At 39.9% G+C, this 17410-nt stretch overlaps 1 protein-coding gene across 2 annotated transcripts in view; it reads right to left on the reverse strand.

The window, feature by feature from the left end:
• Positions 1–674: 674 nt before the first annotated feature.
• Positions 675–17410, reverse strand: part of KCNC1 (potassium voltage-gated channel subfamily C member 1) — a 116443-nt gene continuing 99707 nt past the window's right edge. Inside the window, exons 3-4 of one of the 2 annotated variants that reach the window (XM_019474524.1) lie at positions 4596–4784; positions 675–1787 (exon numbers count right to left, since the gene is read on the reverse strand). In XM_019474524.1, the coding sequence (XP_019330069.1) occupies positions 1723–1787; positions 4596–4784 (254 nt within the window). In that variant the 3' untranslated portion in view covers positions 675–1722. Of the gene's footprint in view, positions 1788–2344; positions 2606–4595; positions 4785–17410 lie in introns of those variants that run through there. The other variant, XM_009288769.2, reaches the window with a different exon arrangement.

A 17410-nucleotide genomic window follows, 5' to 3' on the forward strand; every position in this document is an offset into this window, starting at 1 on the left:
AGCTGCGGTTGTTTTTTTGTTTACAATTTAGCACTTACCAGAGCCATGAGTGTTTCTTCTGGTTTTTTTGGGTTTAATCTCTACTTCCTCCAGACCTTAGGGATACTATTCCTTTACATTTCCATTCTCATCAGCAGTCGCAGATGCCATCGCTTGCCTAGAAGATTGGCAGCTCTTTTGAAGTTCCTCACATGAGGATAAAGGTGTATCCCTCCTTATAGAAGTACTTTACCAAAAATGCTCAACCAGAATGCTGTTGACCATAGTCCATAGTTGTCATTTGTAGCATCTAAAATGAAATTTAATCCCATTGTGTTTCTCAGTTCTTACTGCTGCATGTTTTGTGTGGCAAATAAAGTGCGATTTGGACACCTGGATTTCTTTCAGAGTTTCGTATCAGGTGGACTGCTGTGGCTCAGTGAAGAACAAGTGAAGGACGGGGCCCAAAGAAGTAAGAAAAACTGAATTCATTTAATCAGCTAAAAAGACAAACTTTTATTATTGTTGGGGAGGGAAAAAGAAGATACCTAGATAATTATAGGGTTTTTTAATCTTCCCTCATAAAATTACTAATGGTGTGAATTCTTCAGACGTCGGTTGTATCAAGTGTTTGCAGGCTTCGTTTATTATCTACTAACCAAAATTAGCATTGTAGAACCAAAGCAATACCAAGCTTTTCTCCTACATTTCTGTTGAGAACACTGTATTTATTCAAGATTTTAGAAGCAAGTCTCTGGAAACCCCTGATCGCTTCAGAAAAGGATTCCCCTTTACACTATACAGCAGGCACTGAAACCATGATACAAAATTTATTTCATGCTAGAATTGTTTTGCATAACATCGTGCATGCATTTTACTCAGTACTAAATTGCATACAATGCTGTTGTCTTGTTTCTTAAACTTTGAGACGATTTATACTTGAGTATTTTCCTGATTTTGTACTATAAGTCCCAGTTTTAAAATAACACCTCTTTTGTTTAAAATTCATACTGATTACTTAATATGAACAATTTATGAAGGGTCTTTACGTTGGATCTATACATCAATAAAATACAACATAACCAGAGCTGGAAAATTTAAATCTAGACCAGCTGTTACTGTCAGGTCCAAAGGAAGGTCCCATGTGTCACAAGCATGCCAACAAAAACAGACAGGAAAAAGTTTTTCTTATTTTTATACACTTCTAGTTGGATTAAAAGTTCTTGTTTTCCATGTTGGTGTGATGAACTGTGAAGGCGTGGTCAATATGACCGATGACTGCCTGATTGCACTTTTTAAAACCATTACTCTGTATCTTGTATACAAAAAGAAGCGATCCATAGCAAAGAAATGTACAGTTTTATAATGTTTTACATTTTGGCTACAACAATGTATGTAAAAGTAAAGAGCTTTGAAAGAAAATATATAACTTTGCTTTTTTTTCTCCTTAATCATACATTTGCAGTGTTTCTTGTTTTTTGTTTTTTGTTTTTTATTTTTGTCTTCATGCAATTCATGCTATGGAACAAAAAAATAGATTAAAAAAAAGGTTCTTCTACAGTTTTGTTACATTTTGGCCGTAGAAAAAGCCTGCATCTCTAGTACAACTCCAAAACCACGAAGAATCATCCATAAAACCTGCATGGAGCGAGTTAACTTTGTCCAAATGAGAAGGTCTTCTATGCCTGCACAGTGCCACACAGATGTTTATTAGCCATCAATGTTCATCTCCATCTCGCCTTGTCAGGTCACTCTGACTGCCTCTGTTGGCATATATTTAGCAATGACTGGACTTTCTTTGCAAAGATCTGCATGTAAAGAATACAATCAGTACTTGAGCTTCTTCCCTGCGCTTTTCACATCAAGCTTGGCATCTTAGTTTTAAAGGAAGGAGGAAAAGGTGAAATAGCTACATGCAGAGGCAGCCATATTCTTCTTCAACAGGATTTTTTTTCCATGCAGTCAGCCAGACTGAGACCTCTCTACAGTGTGTCTGAGTATTGCTTTCAGCTTAAAATAGGCGCCCATGCAAAGTTTCATCCTACTGTGCTTGTTTGCTCAAACTCCTGCAGGGTTCCTATGGCTCAAAAATATCCTGAGAAAAGCAAAATCTTCCATCGTTGGCATGTTTCAGCATCGACTAAATGCCTAACCCATTCCATACAGAGCCAGTAGATCCACCATTAGCCAAAATAAGCATATACTAGCAGGATGCACCAGGAAGGAAACTATCTGGTGCATCTACCCTTCATCCCATGTACTGATACCATGCAGCACGTATGGCCCACCAGTACTACGTAAATGCCTGCCTATTGTCATCTGAGTGCTATTTAGGAGTGTTGTCACCTAGCATCAGTAGTAACACCATTCCCAGCAGGTGCTACTGTGAGACATTGCATCTTCAGACTTAGTCACCTGGATTATATGCAACATAGCATAGGCTAATTGAAAATAAAGCTTTTTAGACCATTCTCTGCTACTGATCCATGCTACAAAATAGATGGGATGGGAGACCAAGAACGTCTCACTGGACTAGGAGAGCTGTAGGGCGCAGACACTGAGGATAATCCTATCGCTTTTCCACTTATGCCAGCTATGCTGTTAAGGCTCCGTGACATTTCGTAACCTTCATTTAAAAGAAAAATGCAAAGTACAGCATTGGATCAATGACAGAATGGACTAAGAATGAGGTCAACATTGTAGCCAGTTCAATAGCATCTGCATGCACAGACATGCCGAGAGTAGTATCGCTTGCAACGTGACTCAGAAGGCCATTGAAGTACAGAACAAGTTTAAAAAATACATATATATTTAAAAAAAAAAAAAAATCATCATTTCTCAAGGATGGTCAGGCTATGTAATTGATCCTACAGGCAGCAACATGGTTGTACCCTAAAAAAAAAAAGAGTCAGTGGGAGGGGTTTTCTATGTCTCCATCATACACTCACGCATACCTCTCCCTTCCACTTCATGCATTTTGGCCTCAGGCAAAATTACAGTTACTGGTATCTTTGGGGCTGGGAGGGGAAAAAGGCAGCAAAATCCATAGAATTTATTGTGTTGCTATAGAGATACTACTCCTTTGTTCTCAGCGTTTAAAAAAAAAAAAAAAAAGACAAAATTGCACATTTGGTTTCCCTCCCTCCCTCCCCCCTTCTTTTTCAGACATGCATGTAAATAGCTCAGCAAGTGTACAGAGAGTTGCACAAACTATGGATGAAATTCTGTTGGAACAACAATTAAGATGCTCTCAACGTGTTTCAAACAGGCCAACAATATGCTGACGTATATTACTCTTTAGCCAACCAGCCTCTGTTTCATTCAGTAACGAGAGGCAGTTGCAGTGCATTGTGAAAACCATACATTCCTCATCCCAAAGGATGTGCCATTTGGAGTGTTCCCCTGATCCACTGGAACCACCCAAACTCGCCCAGGCTGAATGAACGCGGCCAATGCCTATCCAATACAGAATCAAGTAAAATGCTTTGCTACAAAGGTAAATTTTAGAGGATATACTTTCATATGAAAGTCTTGTGGTCCAACTATATCTTTGTTGATGATAAGCTTTAAACTTATAAATACATACACTATCTATAACTGGCATTTGCTATAACTATTGCCCATCATACAATGGCACATGGGAATTCTATACTCCATACTCAGTGTATGGTTACATCATACAATCTTTGCCATTTTAAAATATTGACTATATCATATACTATATACAGTACACCAGTGATAAACACTGATTTGAAGAGAGAGATTTCTTTTCCAATTTTCCCATTCCTTATCAACTTTGATGCATATATATGTAACTAATTTTGGTTTGTATGGTTTCCTCATATTAAATTATTTAAACAAAACAGCCTAGTTTAAGAAGGGAAGGGTTTTTTCATTTGATTTGACTTCTGTTGCTAAATAGATTATTCTGACCATTAGCAAACTAAAATGCAGTTACTTCTGAGAGATCTGTAGCTGTCAGAAGTCTGAGAAACTAACTAGTAATGATTTATTTATGAAAGGAAATTGATTTTAGATGGATTATTTTCCAATTGTAAGACACCTGCACTAACAGATATTCTTGTATGCTTCTCTTTCTCTGTTGAACTAAACAGCTATGAATATCCAAATAATTTGTTTTAGTGCTCTGTTAAGGTAGCCGAATAATCATTTCATATTTCTTCAGGATGTTTTGCTTTTGTGTTTTATCTTTTCTGTCTGCCATCTCCAAGTCTGTGCTCCTCAGAGTCTGGTAAGATCTGTGAGCTTTCCAAGTGGCAAACCTTCATAGCTATGAAATGTTAATTGGCCTCTCCTTGGAGGATGGGCTAATTTAAGGACATTGTAGAGCATCCTCCACCAAAGCTTACTGCACCAGCTGGGGTGGAAGACTTGACTGCCTAGCATAGCTGCATGGGGTAGTTACAGCTCCTCAGGCTTTTCTTTCTGAAAGAAATAGGTTAGAAACTCCAAATGCAGACATCAGGTGGTGGTTTCCAGCCCAAACGTGCATCTCTACAGCAAGCGCACTATTGCGTGCTACAGCTACAGCTGACTTTCTCTTATTTATTTAAAACGGTTGCTAACTACATGGTTCCAGGACCCCAGCTACATACCCTTTCTTATTCCTCCATCAGGCGGGCAGGGATATTCCCCGGTTGATAAGAGGAAGCAGGGTCCATATCTCTCCCGAGTGCCAGAGCGGGTAAAGGGCAGGCCCTCATCAGGCGTAATAGCCTGGTCTATGTGGGGACAGTCTTCGTTTGCCAGCGCCGCCTTGGCCACCTCACCATTCAGTTTCGAATCTTCAAACATATAAGCAGAAGGCTATTGAAACACTATGCACTGTTTATTAGAATTCCAGCTGCAAATTAAGGGTTCACAGCTAAAGAGTTCTATAGTGACACTATAAAAGGTAGCACATCTGTCCTAGACACTGCATTCATGTGAACTGAACCAAAATAAAATAAAGTCTGTTAAGTGGGAGGAGAAACAAAACACGATCGTGTTAGTGTAATAGCAGCCACCTGTACTTCTGCATAAGGGGGCAGTTTCAGAAACGGGCGTGCATTGGTTCCTAGTCCTGCGAGCGGAAGACTGCGGTTAGAAATTGGATTATGTTTTTGCATGACATTGGATGGTGCATGAATGACCTGTTTTTCATGAAGCCTACTGTCGCTCAGAGCTTTGGAGAGGCAGTGGACTGTGAGTTGTGTTTGAGTATTTGAGTATATTCTGTTTGTGCTGATTTATACCTGTGTGCAATATTACTGAGGGGAAAATTCCTGCTCCTCCCCTCCCTAAAATTTACCCAGATTGTTTTATAGCGTTTCCGGTATCAGTCGTGCAGAATGGCTGTACACATTTTAGACACACAGAGTACATAACACATGGAAATACGACAGCAGAATGTGGATTTTAAAAAAAGTAATCCATCTTCTGATGTTCTCTTCTGAAACACATACAGTATTTGCAATGCCAGTACAGGATACTACATATAGAAAACACTACAGCAGGCCATGAATTTGGAAAATAGAGTAAAATTTACTCTCGACTGTAAATAATGAAAATAGGTTGTCAGATTTGCCCATTTTGCTCCACAGACTCCCATGAGGATAGACTGAGAATAGTATGTTTTCTCTGTGTGACTTCTTTGATGTTTATAAAACAATTTAAAGTGCTATTTAGTGTAGGATTTATTTTAAGGTTTTAAAGTGCAAATTAGTGTATTGAGAATATACTCGAAATATGGCACAGCTCGATATGAGTATTTTGGTTGAAGGGAGGAAAAAAACAGTCAAAATGTGCTCTCAAGTTTCATAAATGCTGAGATATGTTAACTGAGTGGTATTGGCAGCATCCTACACCTCGGTTGCACAATGCTTATTACCTAGATACTGTAAGGCAATGGGTGGTCCTGCAAGTCTTTAAGGAAAGACAAACTCAAGGGATAGACTTAATTTCAGTGCCTCTTCCAGATTCTCATACTAGCTTGTTCTGAATGCTACATGATACTGTCGTTTATTTTCAATGGTTTTGAAGCCAAGTAATAAAACGAGCCCAAAAGAAAAAATACATTAGGTAGGGTTTTGGAGATATGATTCTGATCCTCTGGTTTCAGATGGACAACATAGATGAGTAGCAGGCAAAAGCCTTTTCAAGTTATATTTGTTGCTTTGCATGTGCACACGCATACACACAGATGTATATGACACATACTATGCATCTATCCATGCACCAGTAATTGCATTCTATGTTTTTGCTTTTCTTTTCTTTAGGTGTCACTGGTTTGTCACAACATAAACAGTCTTTTCTGCAGATCTCACCTCTGCCTCCTTTCTTCTCCATGCAGAATTAGCCAATTATTTCCCCAAAGAGGGAGGTAGTAACGTTTTGTTTTGTGAGCAATGAAATAATTAGGTCTCTCAATACATTGAAAAAATGTAATGAGGCAAAAGCTATAGGTGCATTTTAATACTTGTAGACACTAATTTCAACAGGATTCTAAACTTTTAAGGTTGCACTGAGTTGCAATTCCTTTCTGTTCATAATACTCACTGCTATTTAATACCACTCTTTGCACAAAAACCTGGCACGGCTGCCATAGTAACTGTGACATTGCAGGTACTGAGCTGTTGATTTAAAAATCACTTAACTATGTTTGGGGAGGGCTGCTGTCCTCATGGGGATGAGCAAAGAACTGGGCTTCTTCATAAGCCTCTACTGCTACAAGCTGATGGCTCTAATCCTGAAATGAGGGAGGCAGCTGTGTCAGCAGAGCTCTGCATTGAAATCTCTGAGACTCCCACTGCTACATCTGAGCCTGGGTTTGCAAACTAAACTGTTAGTGATGAAGGAGGCACTGGTCCATTTCTGGAGTTCAAAACACCTCTGAGCAGAGTGGTTGTGGGTCAAGCTGCTCACTGGTAACAGCCATTGATCCTTTTGGAAGCAGCTTGCAGGCTCTGCTGTGCTTGAATGGCAAGAAAATTGACCTTCTTGGAATTAATTTCTGAAATTGCATTATACATCCCTAGCAACTTGAGCTGGAACTTGCTCTTGTAGCCTCCTCAGGGTCCCTTAGCACTGATGAATTTTTCTCTATACTTGTTATTGAAAATCCACAACCTTGTTATTTTATTTCTATTTAATAGGAAGAGAACAGAGTAGCTGGAGGTGTGGACAAATCACTGAACCGTCCTACTAATGTCCCTTGAATATTCCATGCATGGGCCATGCCTTAGGGATCACATTCTGGATAGCAATGCTAATCCACAATGACAATTTTGCTAAATATTTAGGAAGCAGAGAAATTACTAACACAGAAGACTGCATCTATTGCTGGTGTATATAAGTAAGTGTTAAGTAGAGTAGTTGTGTTCCAAACCACTGTCTGCAGCACCTAGTTCTCTGAAGGTAGGACTCGGCAATCACATGATATTTAATATGTGATTAGTCTTTTATGGGAATAAAGAAAACATCACTGATGTCATCAGCCCACAGAAGTTCCTATTGTTTTCATTAGCAGATCTACATGCTGAGCAATTTCAGGAGTGAGGTCTAAAGATGGAATGAAATGATGTTAATTTAGGTTGATTTCTTAAGTTTCAATTTGCATGTTTGCTTTTTCCAAAATTGACCTTGGGTTTGAGAGAACTCCAGATAAAGCAAAACTACTAAACCCATTACTTTCTGGTGACTACCAGTCTAGTTATACCAATGACGACTACTTCTAGGTGCTTAAAACTTCTACGGCTTGATTCTGGCCTACCAAATTCACGAGTCTTTCCATCCCTGCTAGCAGAATCTGAATTAAGCTTGTACAGCATTTTTTGTTCTTTAGGTTCTGTTTCACGAAGAAAAGTCTATGTTATCATCTCTGTTTTACAGATGGGTAAAACTACCATGCAGTGAAGTGACTTGCCCACTGCTATGTAAGAGGTTATTTACAACAAAATCTTCTGACTCTCAGCTTGGCACCTTATCTCCATAATTGTCGTATCTGTGAATACCTAGTTAACTGCACCAGCTTTAAACATTCTCCTGCAGAGATTTGGCTGAGAGGCTAAAGAAAGTATTCAGCAGATCTCCCAGGTGAGTAGTTTGTTTCACAACTACCTCATCTGTGTGGTTTCCACTTTCTTTTTTTCCTGTCTCATCTATCTCCATTTGCAGAAAAGTACTATTAAAATGCCTCAGGTGTTTCCAAGCAAACACTGAAATTCAAAATGGGGGGGAGAGATTCTGGGGAAAAAAAAAAACAACTTAGGAGAACTGCTGGATTTTGCATTAGTATACTCTGCTTATTGCGTGCGAAGCACAGTAGAGACTGCCCATGTACTTGCTCCATGGCTCATCTCTTCTGTCATAGCAAATGGTTGCACACTGTCATAGTGACTTTACCAGTGTTGCTGGTTTTGATTATGAGCTAGAGTCTGACACTGAATCTCCACCTATTTGAACTGCATCTTACGTTCAGAGTATCAGTGGACATAATTGTATGATATATTCATTGACCTCAATCTATGCTTGGAAATACGGCACTTGTACAGAAGTGGTTCCTACACTGGGAAAGTCATCCCAGTCCTCTTCCCTTAAGCAAACACTGCCATTCTCCAACAGCTGCCAGGAAACAAGATCCTGGTCTACCCTTCTTACCTTAGATGTCTTCAGAAATTGTGTGTGGGCCAGGGATGGTCCCAACTCACACTGCTTCCCCTTGGCATTGTAGCTGCCTCCCCTCCTTTGTCTCCCATGTGTCTACAGAGCTGTGAAATGGTCACTTACCACAACGACTGGATGAATTGAAAGGCACTCTCAGGGTGGATCATTTTCAGTCCTTACAGGATTAGAAATCCAATGCCTTTTCCAGTCCTTATAGGAACTTTTGTAGGTCGTAACCACTTTGAAACAGGACTGAGAGAAACTCCACAATTCATAGCATGGTATCCACGCATATTTACCCATGAGTCAATATCTGACTACATGAACCATGCCAGATTCTTTGATGTTGTGCTAAAGAAGATGGGGTCTTCTCAGCCCTAGATCAGAAACACAGCAATTGAGAGACATAGTGCTGTTTCCTTTGGTCACGTTAGGTCACTGGCAATCTCTTCCAGAAGAACACAGACTGTCTTCCTCCCAGCTACCCTTGTTTAAGGATTAAAAGATACAAGGACCCAGCTTGAATACCTACAGCTTCCCTGAACAGCCATTTGCCATTCCGCAAAGGCTCAGGGGACTTCAAGATTCTGCAGCCCTGTTACAAAGGAAGGGGTTGACAAGCAGGAGCAGCTGAGTGCAAAACGGACAGAACTGAGAAAGGAAGTTGCTTGAAAGATGAAGATCTTTCTACTGGGAAGACCTTGTCTGACTAAAGTTACATTCCACACCACTACCCCATGTACACCTAAAAATGAATTTACAGCTTGTCTGCCTCTCAACTGTGCTCTTATAGCCCTGATCCCAAACCTAGGATTGCAATTATTACAGTCTGTGGATAGTCCCACTCCTGATCAATTTAGTGTGTCCTTTGGTTCTCATTCAGAGCTTGAGGGTCATTTTCATTTGCTCATTTTTAGCCCGTCACTAACCCTAACATGCACAGTAGCTGCCTGAAGTCTCTTATGAAGAAGGATCTCCATGAGGTCCCTCACAACAGAGACCTTTAATCCAAGTGGATCCCTGAAGAAAGTAATGGTACTTTGTCCATTGAATGAGTTAATTACTATTCTGTTTTTCAGTCTTCTTGCACTTTTCTGGTGATATAAAAGGGCTGTAATGTGGCAGACGTTAGTTGTGTCATACTATGCTGGCAAGGGGAAACTCTCTTGGTATGATGGTTTTCCCTGGCTCTTGGGCTAGTGACAGAATGGTACAGGAACAGAGGTGGCATGGCCAAGGTGGGAGTGGAGAACTGCTGTACTCTAGCTTTTCTTAGCTACAAGCCTATTAGCTGGAAGTGGGAAGTAGAGCAGCTGTGAGGCTGCTGTAGTTGCTGCTGGAGGACAGAATTTCCCAGCTGTCTTTATTCTAGAGAAAATGCAAAGATTTCACATTCCTTTTTGCATCCTATTTTGGCAGCATCACTTTTGCCTGATACTTCTTGTGCTAAGCAAATTATTATGATGCAGTTAAGAGTATGAATCCAAGTATTCAAAGACATTTGCTCTGATTTGTGGAGGGGTTAAGAGCTGCTCAGCATCTGAAAAAATACCCATTGACTTTATATCCCTAAATTTCTCTCCGAGGTGTTGCATGGAAAGGAAATATTTACAGTTCAATTCCTTACTCTCTTGAGTCTCTTTAATTCAAATTTCACTCCTGTTAGCAAGTTGTTTCTGTTTTAGTTGCCTGGATAGTGTTTACTGCCCAGCCATTAATATTCATTGGCCACTCATCAATTGCATCAGTATAAATAACTTTTTTTTTTTATACTAGACTACATCTAAACTCTGCTGTGCTGCTTCACTGATTAAGGGAGGGTCAGAGCATAATAGCAAATTAGGAAGTAAAGGAACTGCACACTGAGAAAAATATGCTTTTCTTGAGATAGTACATGGCTATAGCAATTTCTGAGTTAACATAGAATTTACTGACAATTAAGAATAAGATTAGTAGCAATAAACTTCATGCTGTCCCTCTAGAAAATTATCAGGAATGTCTACCAGCTATTTTTTATCATTCTTTCAAACTAGTGTTTGGAGGTAATTGGGGGAGATTGTAAACAAAATGCTTTGCTCAGGACCTGATTCAGCAGAAAAACAATTATGCTTCTGTGCCAGACCATCTTTGGCTACAGAAATCAATTTTTATGGGCTCCAGAGCCTCATGCAGGATTAAGAAACATGGATCCCATGGGTAGGGACTCATTTTTGTTGTTGTTAAATCAGGTCTTTAGAGTGAAAGGGATATAACTATATTAAATTAGAAAAAGAATTATGGAGAAGATATATTAAACCACAGACAAAGGATGATGAAATTATGAAATTATGGCGTGCAGAGTATGGAAGGAAATATAGCATAGAGAAGAACAGCATAGAAAATATGGGTTTAAACCTTTGAAAATGAGTAATGATGCATCAGCATGGGCATCACTGGTTTTCAAAATGGCAGTGAAAAAAATCCTGAATTGGTAGGTTTGGGAATTTTTTCTGCTGGAGAGTAATGAAAATTATTTTTTCCCATGCAGACTATCTGAAAAAAAGAAGGCAATTTAACTAAGTAGCTCTATTGTCATACCAAGTACTTACTCTTTGCATTAATACCTCGCATCAGGTTTTGTGTCACAACCTCAGTGAAGTTACCTATAGTCTGTGACATTCCTTGTTCTTTTGCATTAAAGAACTGTATTGTAATCTCCTCGGCTGCCCAACATGGAGCTCAGGTTGATGGGAATTGGAGAAAAACTTCACAGAATAAAATGTGACAGTCTGTAACATACACAAGTTGCAAGCAACGTACAGTAATAACAAGTAAATGTTAACAAACAGAGCGAAAGAGAGAGAAAAAGAGAGAGAAAATGTGAAGAACATGTAAAAGAATTAAGATTCCTATATAACAACTCAGTTTTAGTTACCCCAATATTCTAAGGCCATTAAAATAAAAATCTTTATTAGTTCTAGGTATCTTTATTGAAGTTTCCTGATTTTTGTATTACTGCATATTTTGAAAGTTGCTATGAAGCTCTTCTGAGTAGATATCACACTGATGGACTTTACACTGGCACGACAGCAGAATTTAGTATGCTACATGAATATGCAGAATCCTTCCGACCCAACCTACCTCTTCAACATTTACTCACCACCGTGTTGACCTGGGTCCCTCCAGGAAGCCGTGTCCCCCAGTAAAGGCACTCCAGTGACGGTGGTACCGCCTCTCCCAGTACTAACTAGCCAACATAGTAACGTCACTCCCAGAGAATATCACCTTTGAGAGGTACTACTTCTTGAAGTGAGGTGACATTATGTTGGCTGCCTACCTATTGGTACCGCTAGAGGAAATACAGGAGCTCTAGTTAAGTAGATCCAGTGCATCTTGCTATTACCGGTATTATCGGATATGTGCTTAATACAGTGCTGAGAACTGTTGCTCCTGGAAGTGCTGCATTGCAAAGAGCTCTGGAAGATCCTTCCTAGTTTCATCCTGACACTTCTGGGGTTTCACTTATACCCATCCTGGACTCTGAGAGTCTCACTAACACCATAGACTGCACTGTAGAGTGCAGTGGGTCGTTGACAGGTCAGGTAGAGGTTGCAGGAAAATGCAGTTGGGTGAGTCATGCTACAATTTTATATTACTGCTCTGACTGAAGAATACAGTATGATGATCTGTACAGTATGGAAGGTGTCTGAGACATGGAGCATGGATGAATACAAAGAACAATGACAGCAGAAATGGTAGATTGCTTGTTATTTCGGCTTTGTGCTTATTAACAGACAAGCAAGTAGCCAAAAGGCTTGGAGAAAATTTCCAGCAAGTACAGAGTAAGAGGGACATAAGCAAGTGGACTGGGCACAGAACTGGGACCTCACACCCTAGACCCTTTTGTCCCTTGCCTTTTGTGGTAAAGGGTAAGTCATCCCGTCTATCTAGTTCTACTGCAGCAGAGATGTACTTCTTGCACAGAGGTGCCTTTTGTTGCACCTGTGCTGCAAACACCAGTCATACTCAGTCCAGCAGAAGGGAGAGATGGCAAGAGTACCTCTTTTGTATCCCAGGAACGTATTCTGCACTGGATGGCATGGGAGCTGCAGTGGCAGGCACGTGCTTGAGAAAGAGGATTTACCATATTTACGTCTGTCTTGTGCTGGAGGATTGGCACAGGTTGGCCTTATGTGGCTGGATTGCTTGTATCTGTGTTTTCCCATCACTAAAAGTGCCTCGTGCTCATTAAGTTATTAAGGCATGAAAAGTCCTTAGATTTATTGTTTAGTTCTGCAATTGCTTTTCAGCTTAGTGCAGTCCTGCCCCTACACACGCTTATCCCTGGCTGTGGCCAGACCACAGGGGGCTGTGTGGGGAGATTTTTTTTTAATTTATTATTTTTTTAATGTCTCACATAGTGCTAGGGAAAAATGGGAAAACCAAAGCGCTGTGCTTGAATTCATAGCTCCTCCTTTTTGTTTTCAAATGACTTGGTATAGAGGATGTTATTTTTTACTCAAATTCTAAAGTAAACAAGCACTGTAGTACAAGTGGCACCCACCGGTTGTATCTCTACAGGAAATGACACATAAATAATTGCACAATAAAGTATTACATTATATTAGTTATAAATTCTGCTTTGCGTGTGATCCAAAGCTATGAGATTGCAGAAATGCCACACAGGGCAGGGAGCAAGGAATTGATCCAAATTGCTTCCACCTAACTGTAGGCACTTAACTGAGGATCTTAAGTTAGAGCTGCAGTCACCTGAGATCACTTATGGAGAAAGCCACTTCCAGAGGGCAATTCAGATCACAAATGAGTGAATTACTCTCCGAGACTGCCTGACTCTTATTCCAATATAAGGGGGACCTCAGGCAAATGCATCTTAAGTTAGATGAGAAGAACTGAGCGTTATTCCTTTTATTTTGAGCTGTTACAATTTCTACATTAGATCCAGAGGACTCCATCTTCAATGACATTAAGATGTGATCGTTACCTCATTTGCTATTTTGGAGTGATGAATTTTGGATTTTTAAAGGCTAGGAAGACTAGGAAAGAAAAACCATCTCCCTATTACCTTTTCCACTGCCTTTTTAGTATTTTTTATGTCCAACACATTTAAACATCAAAGTCTTTTGCGCTGAAACAGACCTAAACTCTTTGCAGTGACATTGCTGTCTACTGTCCATCTTACAGAGAGGGTCAAAGGTTTTATGACACTAAAATTAGATGAGTTTTTTTTTTTAATGTTCAAAGGCATTTGATCAGAGAATTTGCTTCCCTGTGGATTGAAGGACCACCACAGTGACTATGTACCTACGGCTTTAACAATGCTTTGCTATCCATAAAAGCCACTGAAGTTCACAAACTACAGCGAAATGTTAGGCAGCATAATGGGCCTGTGACAAGAACTGCCAAGAGTCCTCAGCTCCCACGGAGCGTTGGCGCTAGAATTACAGTGCTCAGCACACTTCTGACGTTAGAACCGGTGTGTTGCACAAGGAATACAGGTTATTTAGGTTATGGTGACAGAAGGGATGAAAAATGAAGCCCTGAAAAAAGAGCAGCTCCTTCAGAAAGCATGAGTGATAAAGCTGAAATGGGTAATTCCACATTATTTCTTTAAAAGGAGATCAGCTCTCTCTCAGGAAATTGCATTGAAATAATAGGTTCCTAATGTCACAGCTTGCTCCAGTTCATCTGACCATGGAGTACACTGGAGTCACTATAACTGTGTAGTTCCTCTCTGTCAGCGATAGACTTGGATTGCTTTAACTATTCAGACATAGGGATAGTTGAGGAGTGGGTTATGAAAAATTGTTTTTTTGGCAGGTAAGTAAAACAACCACAGAAGTTTTTCTGAAGCTAAAGACTGTATTAGTAATGACAGACATTTTCCCTCTCCTCTTAGGCACCTGAATTCTAGTAATATTTCTTCCATATTTTACAGTTATGCAATGAGTAGAGAATTTTGCCATCAGTACACTGTGGAAAAGGCTGCACAATACATTTGTATGAAGATACGATATCCTTGGAGTATAGCTTAAGTGAAGCTGCATGCAGAGGGGATCAGAGAGGTGAGAAATTCTCATTTTGGCCATATTAAAGTCAATATAAACACTGTGTGTGCTGGTGTTGTAAATATATATATGAAAACAATAAAAGGTTGGAGTAGATCTCTGAACAACCCCAAAATAACCCATCACCTGTGCTTATGTATTATGGATGCATTCTTAAGACCATTGCTCTGTGGCACCAGACAGTACTGTAGACATCAAATGAAGTTATGAATTCCATTCATATTCTAAATTTCTTTTAAAGTGTTGGAAAATGACATTCACCGCTTCATCCTATGGCAACTTTAAGATGTAACCAGGCAGTCAACCTACCCTTCAGGTAAGCACACAGCTCACAGAAGAGAGGGACTGAAGAGCTGAGTAACACTTTCAAAACAAAACTGAGAGCTTTCAAGATTTATTTTGCATGTTTTGAGGTTTTCTTACAAACTTGTACCATAAAGTATTTCACTATGTGTACCTGAGATAAATTACTTATATCTGCAGGACAGTGTGTGGTTTGGGACAGAAATCAGCTACATTTAGGTGGTTGAAACTGGCTTTTTCTGTTTTGCTTCTGTTATGATACTGACTGTTTGGAATACTCAGAAGTCTTTAGATAAAAGACACTGCAGCACAGCAGACTATGGTTGACTGATGCTTATTTAGTTATGTACAACTAGTGGCTTTGCCACAGACCTTTCAAGTGATCTTGCTCAATTAAATTAAGCCCTGTGTCAATTGAAAATACTGGAGATTACTTCCATTTTCTCTTTGCTGTCTACTTAGCCTGTCAGGTATTTGATTGTAATATAGTGGTTGTCACATATATAACAATGGCAAAATGAAGCCCTGATCTTGAATGGGGCATGTAAACAACACTGCAACATAGCAAAGTTAATAGTTTGACATGGTAATGCTAGAACTTGGTGTGTATATTTTAAGTGAGGGGACACCTGGTCCTCTATAATCTGAGATATCCCCGGGTCAAGGAGTTTTAGTCGAATTGGTCAGGTGAGATCTGCTCCTTTGTATCAGGCCCAGTTCCTGCAGGCGCTATATAAGCAGTATCTTGAGAATTTACAGGCATCAGAAACTGCCTTAAAGAAGATTTTTTGTATAGAGGAAATCTCTATTTTCTTAATGCTGCTGGTGAAGGCCTGCCTGCAGCAGTAGCTCTGCCATCCTCTACTCTGAAGTGCCTTTCCTCCCCTTCTGCTGCTTTCCCAGCCACCCATTGACGGGATCAGATGGGATGGAGAGCAGGAAGGTTTGCTGCAGAGAGGGGAGGCGTGGTAGAATCAAACTCTGACATTCTTTATATCAAATTAAAATCATGTGCTGTTATTTAAGGATACCCTCCTGCCAGGTGTAGATTAGCCCAGGACTGAGCTGCTGAGAGTGTTGGGGACAATTTAAAAATTTAATTCAAACCTACCAGAATTTAAATTCAAACCATCTTTGCTTTGCCTGCAAATGACCATAGCATCATTGGCAGCAGCTGTGCAGCCTGTGGGCAAAGTTCTGCTGTTTGCATGTCCGTGCCAGGAAAGTGCTCCTTAGCCTGAGAGGAGACACTGGGCCGTGGCTGTGCAGAGCTCTCCGTAGAGCCCCCTTGGCCCTGTGTGTATGGACCGAGAACAGCTGTGAACTGCTGACTCAGTGCATGAGAGGGCTATGGAGGGATAGTCATATGTGGAACTATTTCATACTCATCACTGTTTTGTGAAGTGTTTAATCATTCCACCACACATAATATATGGAATTAATCACTTCATGTGATGTCCTTTACACCTGAGCAGCTAAACAGGCTTCTTTTGGAATACTGTATTAGATATACATCATATGACCTTATGTCACCTAGACACTGTCACACTGAAGCTTTACAGTTAAAAATTACAAGAAATATCTTGGACAACTCAGGCATTATTTTAGAAACGTTAGGCATCCATTCTGTGTTCCTAATACAATGTTAACTGGTTGTTTACAGTTAGATGCTGTTAACCAATCCAAATATTTTACAGTATGGGAAAGATTCACTGCTTGCAAGTCTCTGTTTTCATATAATGTGCAGGTTATAGGCACTGACTTGTTCCGGAAACTACGAATGCTTCACATTACATAAGTGAACATCAACATCCAAGGCAATGCAGATCTTGTTTTAACAGTTCGGTTCTGATCTTACTTACTATTTTTTACTTTTCTCTTGCACACATATAGATCTTTCCCTATTAGGAAGCTAAGAGATGCAGGCAATATTTTTTGCTGCTAGTGGTGCATAATAATTATCAGAAACAGAACTCCAGCAACAGTGTTGCCGAGTCCATTTTGTTAGCTGAAGTATAAGTGTGCTTTGTTACTTCTTAAAATATATATGCTTGTATACGTATACAAAAATAGTCTCTCTTAATTATTGCAGAAATAGATAAGTTGCTGTTACTATCAATACTTCATGGATATTGTGGTAACAGCTGATTTTAGAGCACTGATGGTGGCAAAACAGTTCCACATTGAACCAAAATTACACGTATTCTCAGGATACCAGTGTGGAATTGCACTGAACTCGTAGAGTTCTTAGTCCTCTAGTTCCCAGAGAGGACCAGGGTAGGTAATGGAAGGAACTTTATAAAGCAAGGGATTTCTGAGAAGAAAGTCACTGTGTAGCTGACTGCTAAAGTACTCGAGTCTGGCATCTCTTGCGCATTACAAGTGGGTAGTTGGCATAT

This window comes from Aptenodytes forsteri, unplaced genomic scaffold (assembly GCF_000699145.1).
Source record: "Aptenodytes forsteri isolate BGI_AS27 unplaced genomic scaffold, ASM69914v1 Scaffold8, whole genome shotgun sequence".
Classification (NCBI taxonomy): domain Eukaryota; kingdom Metazoa; phylum Chordata; class Aves; order Sphenisciformes; family Spheniscidae; genus Aptenodytes; species Aptenodytes forsteri.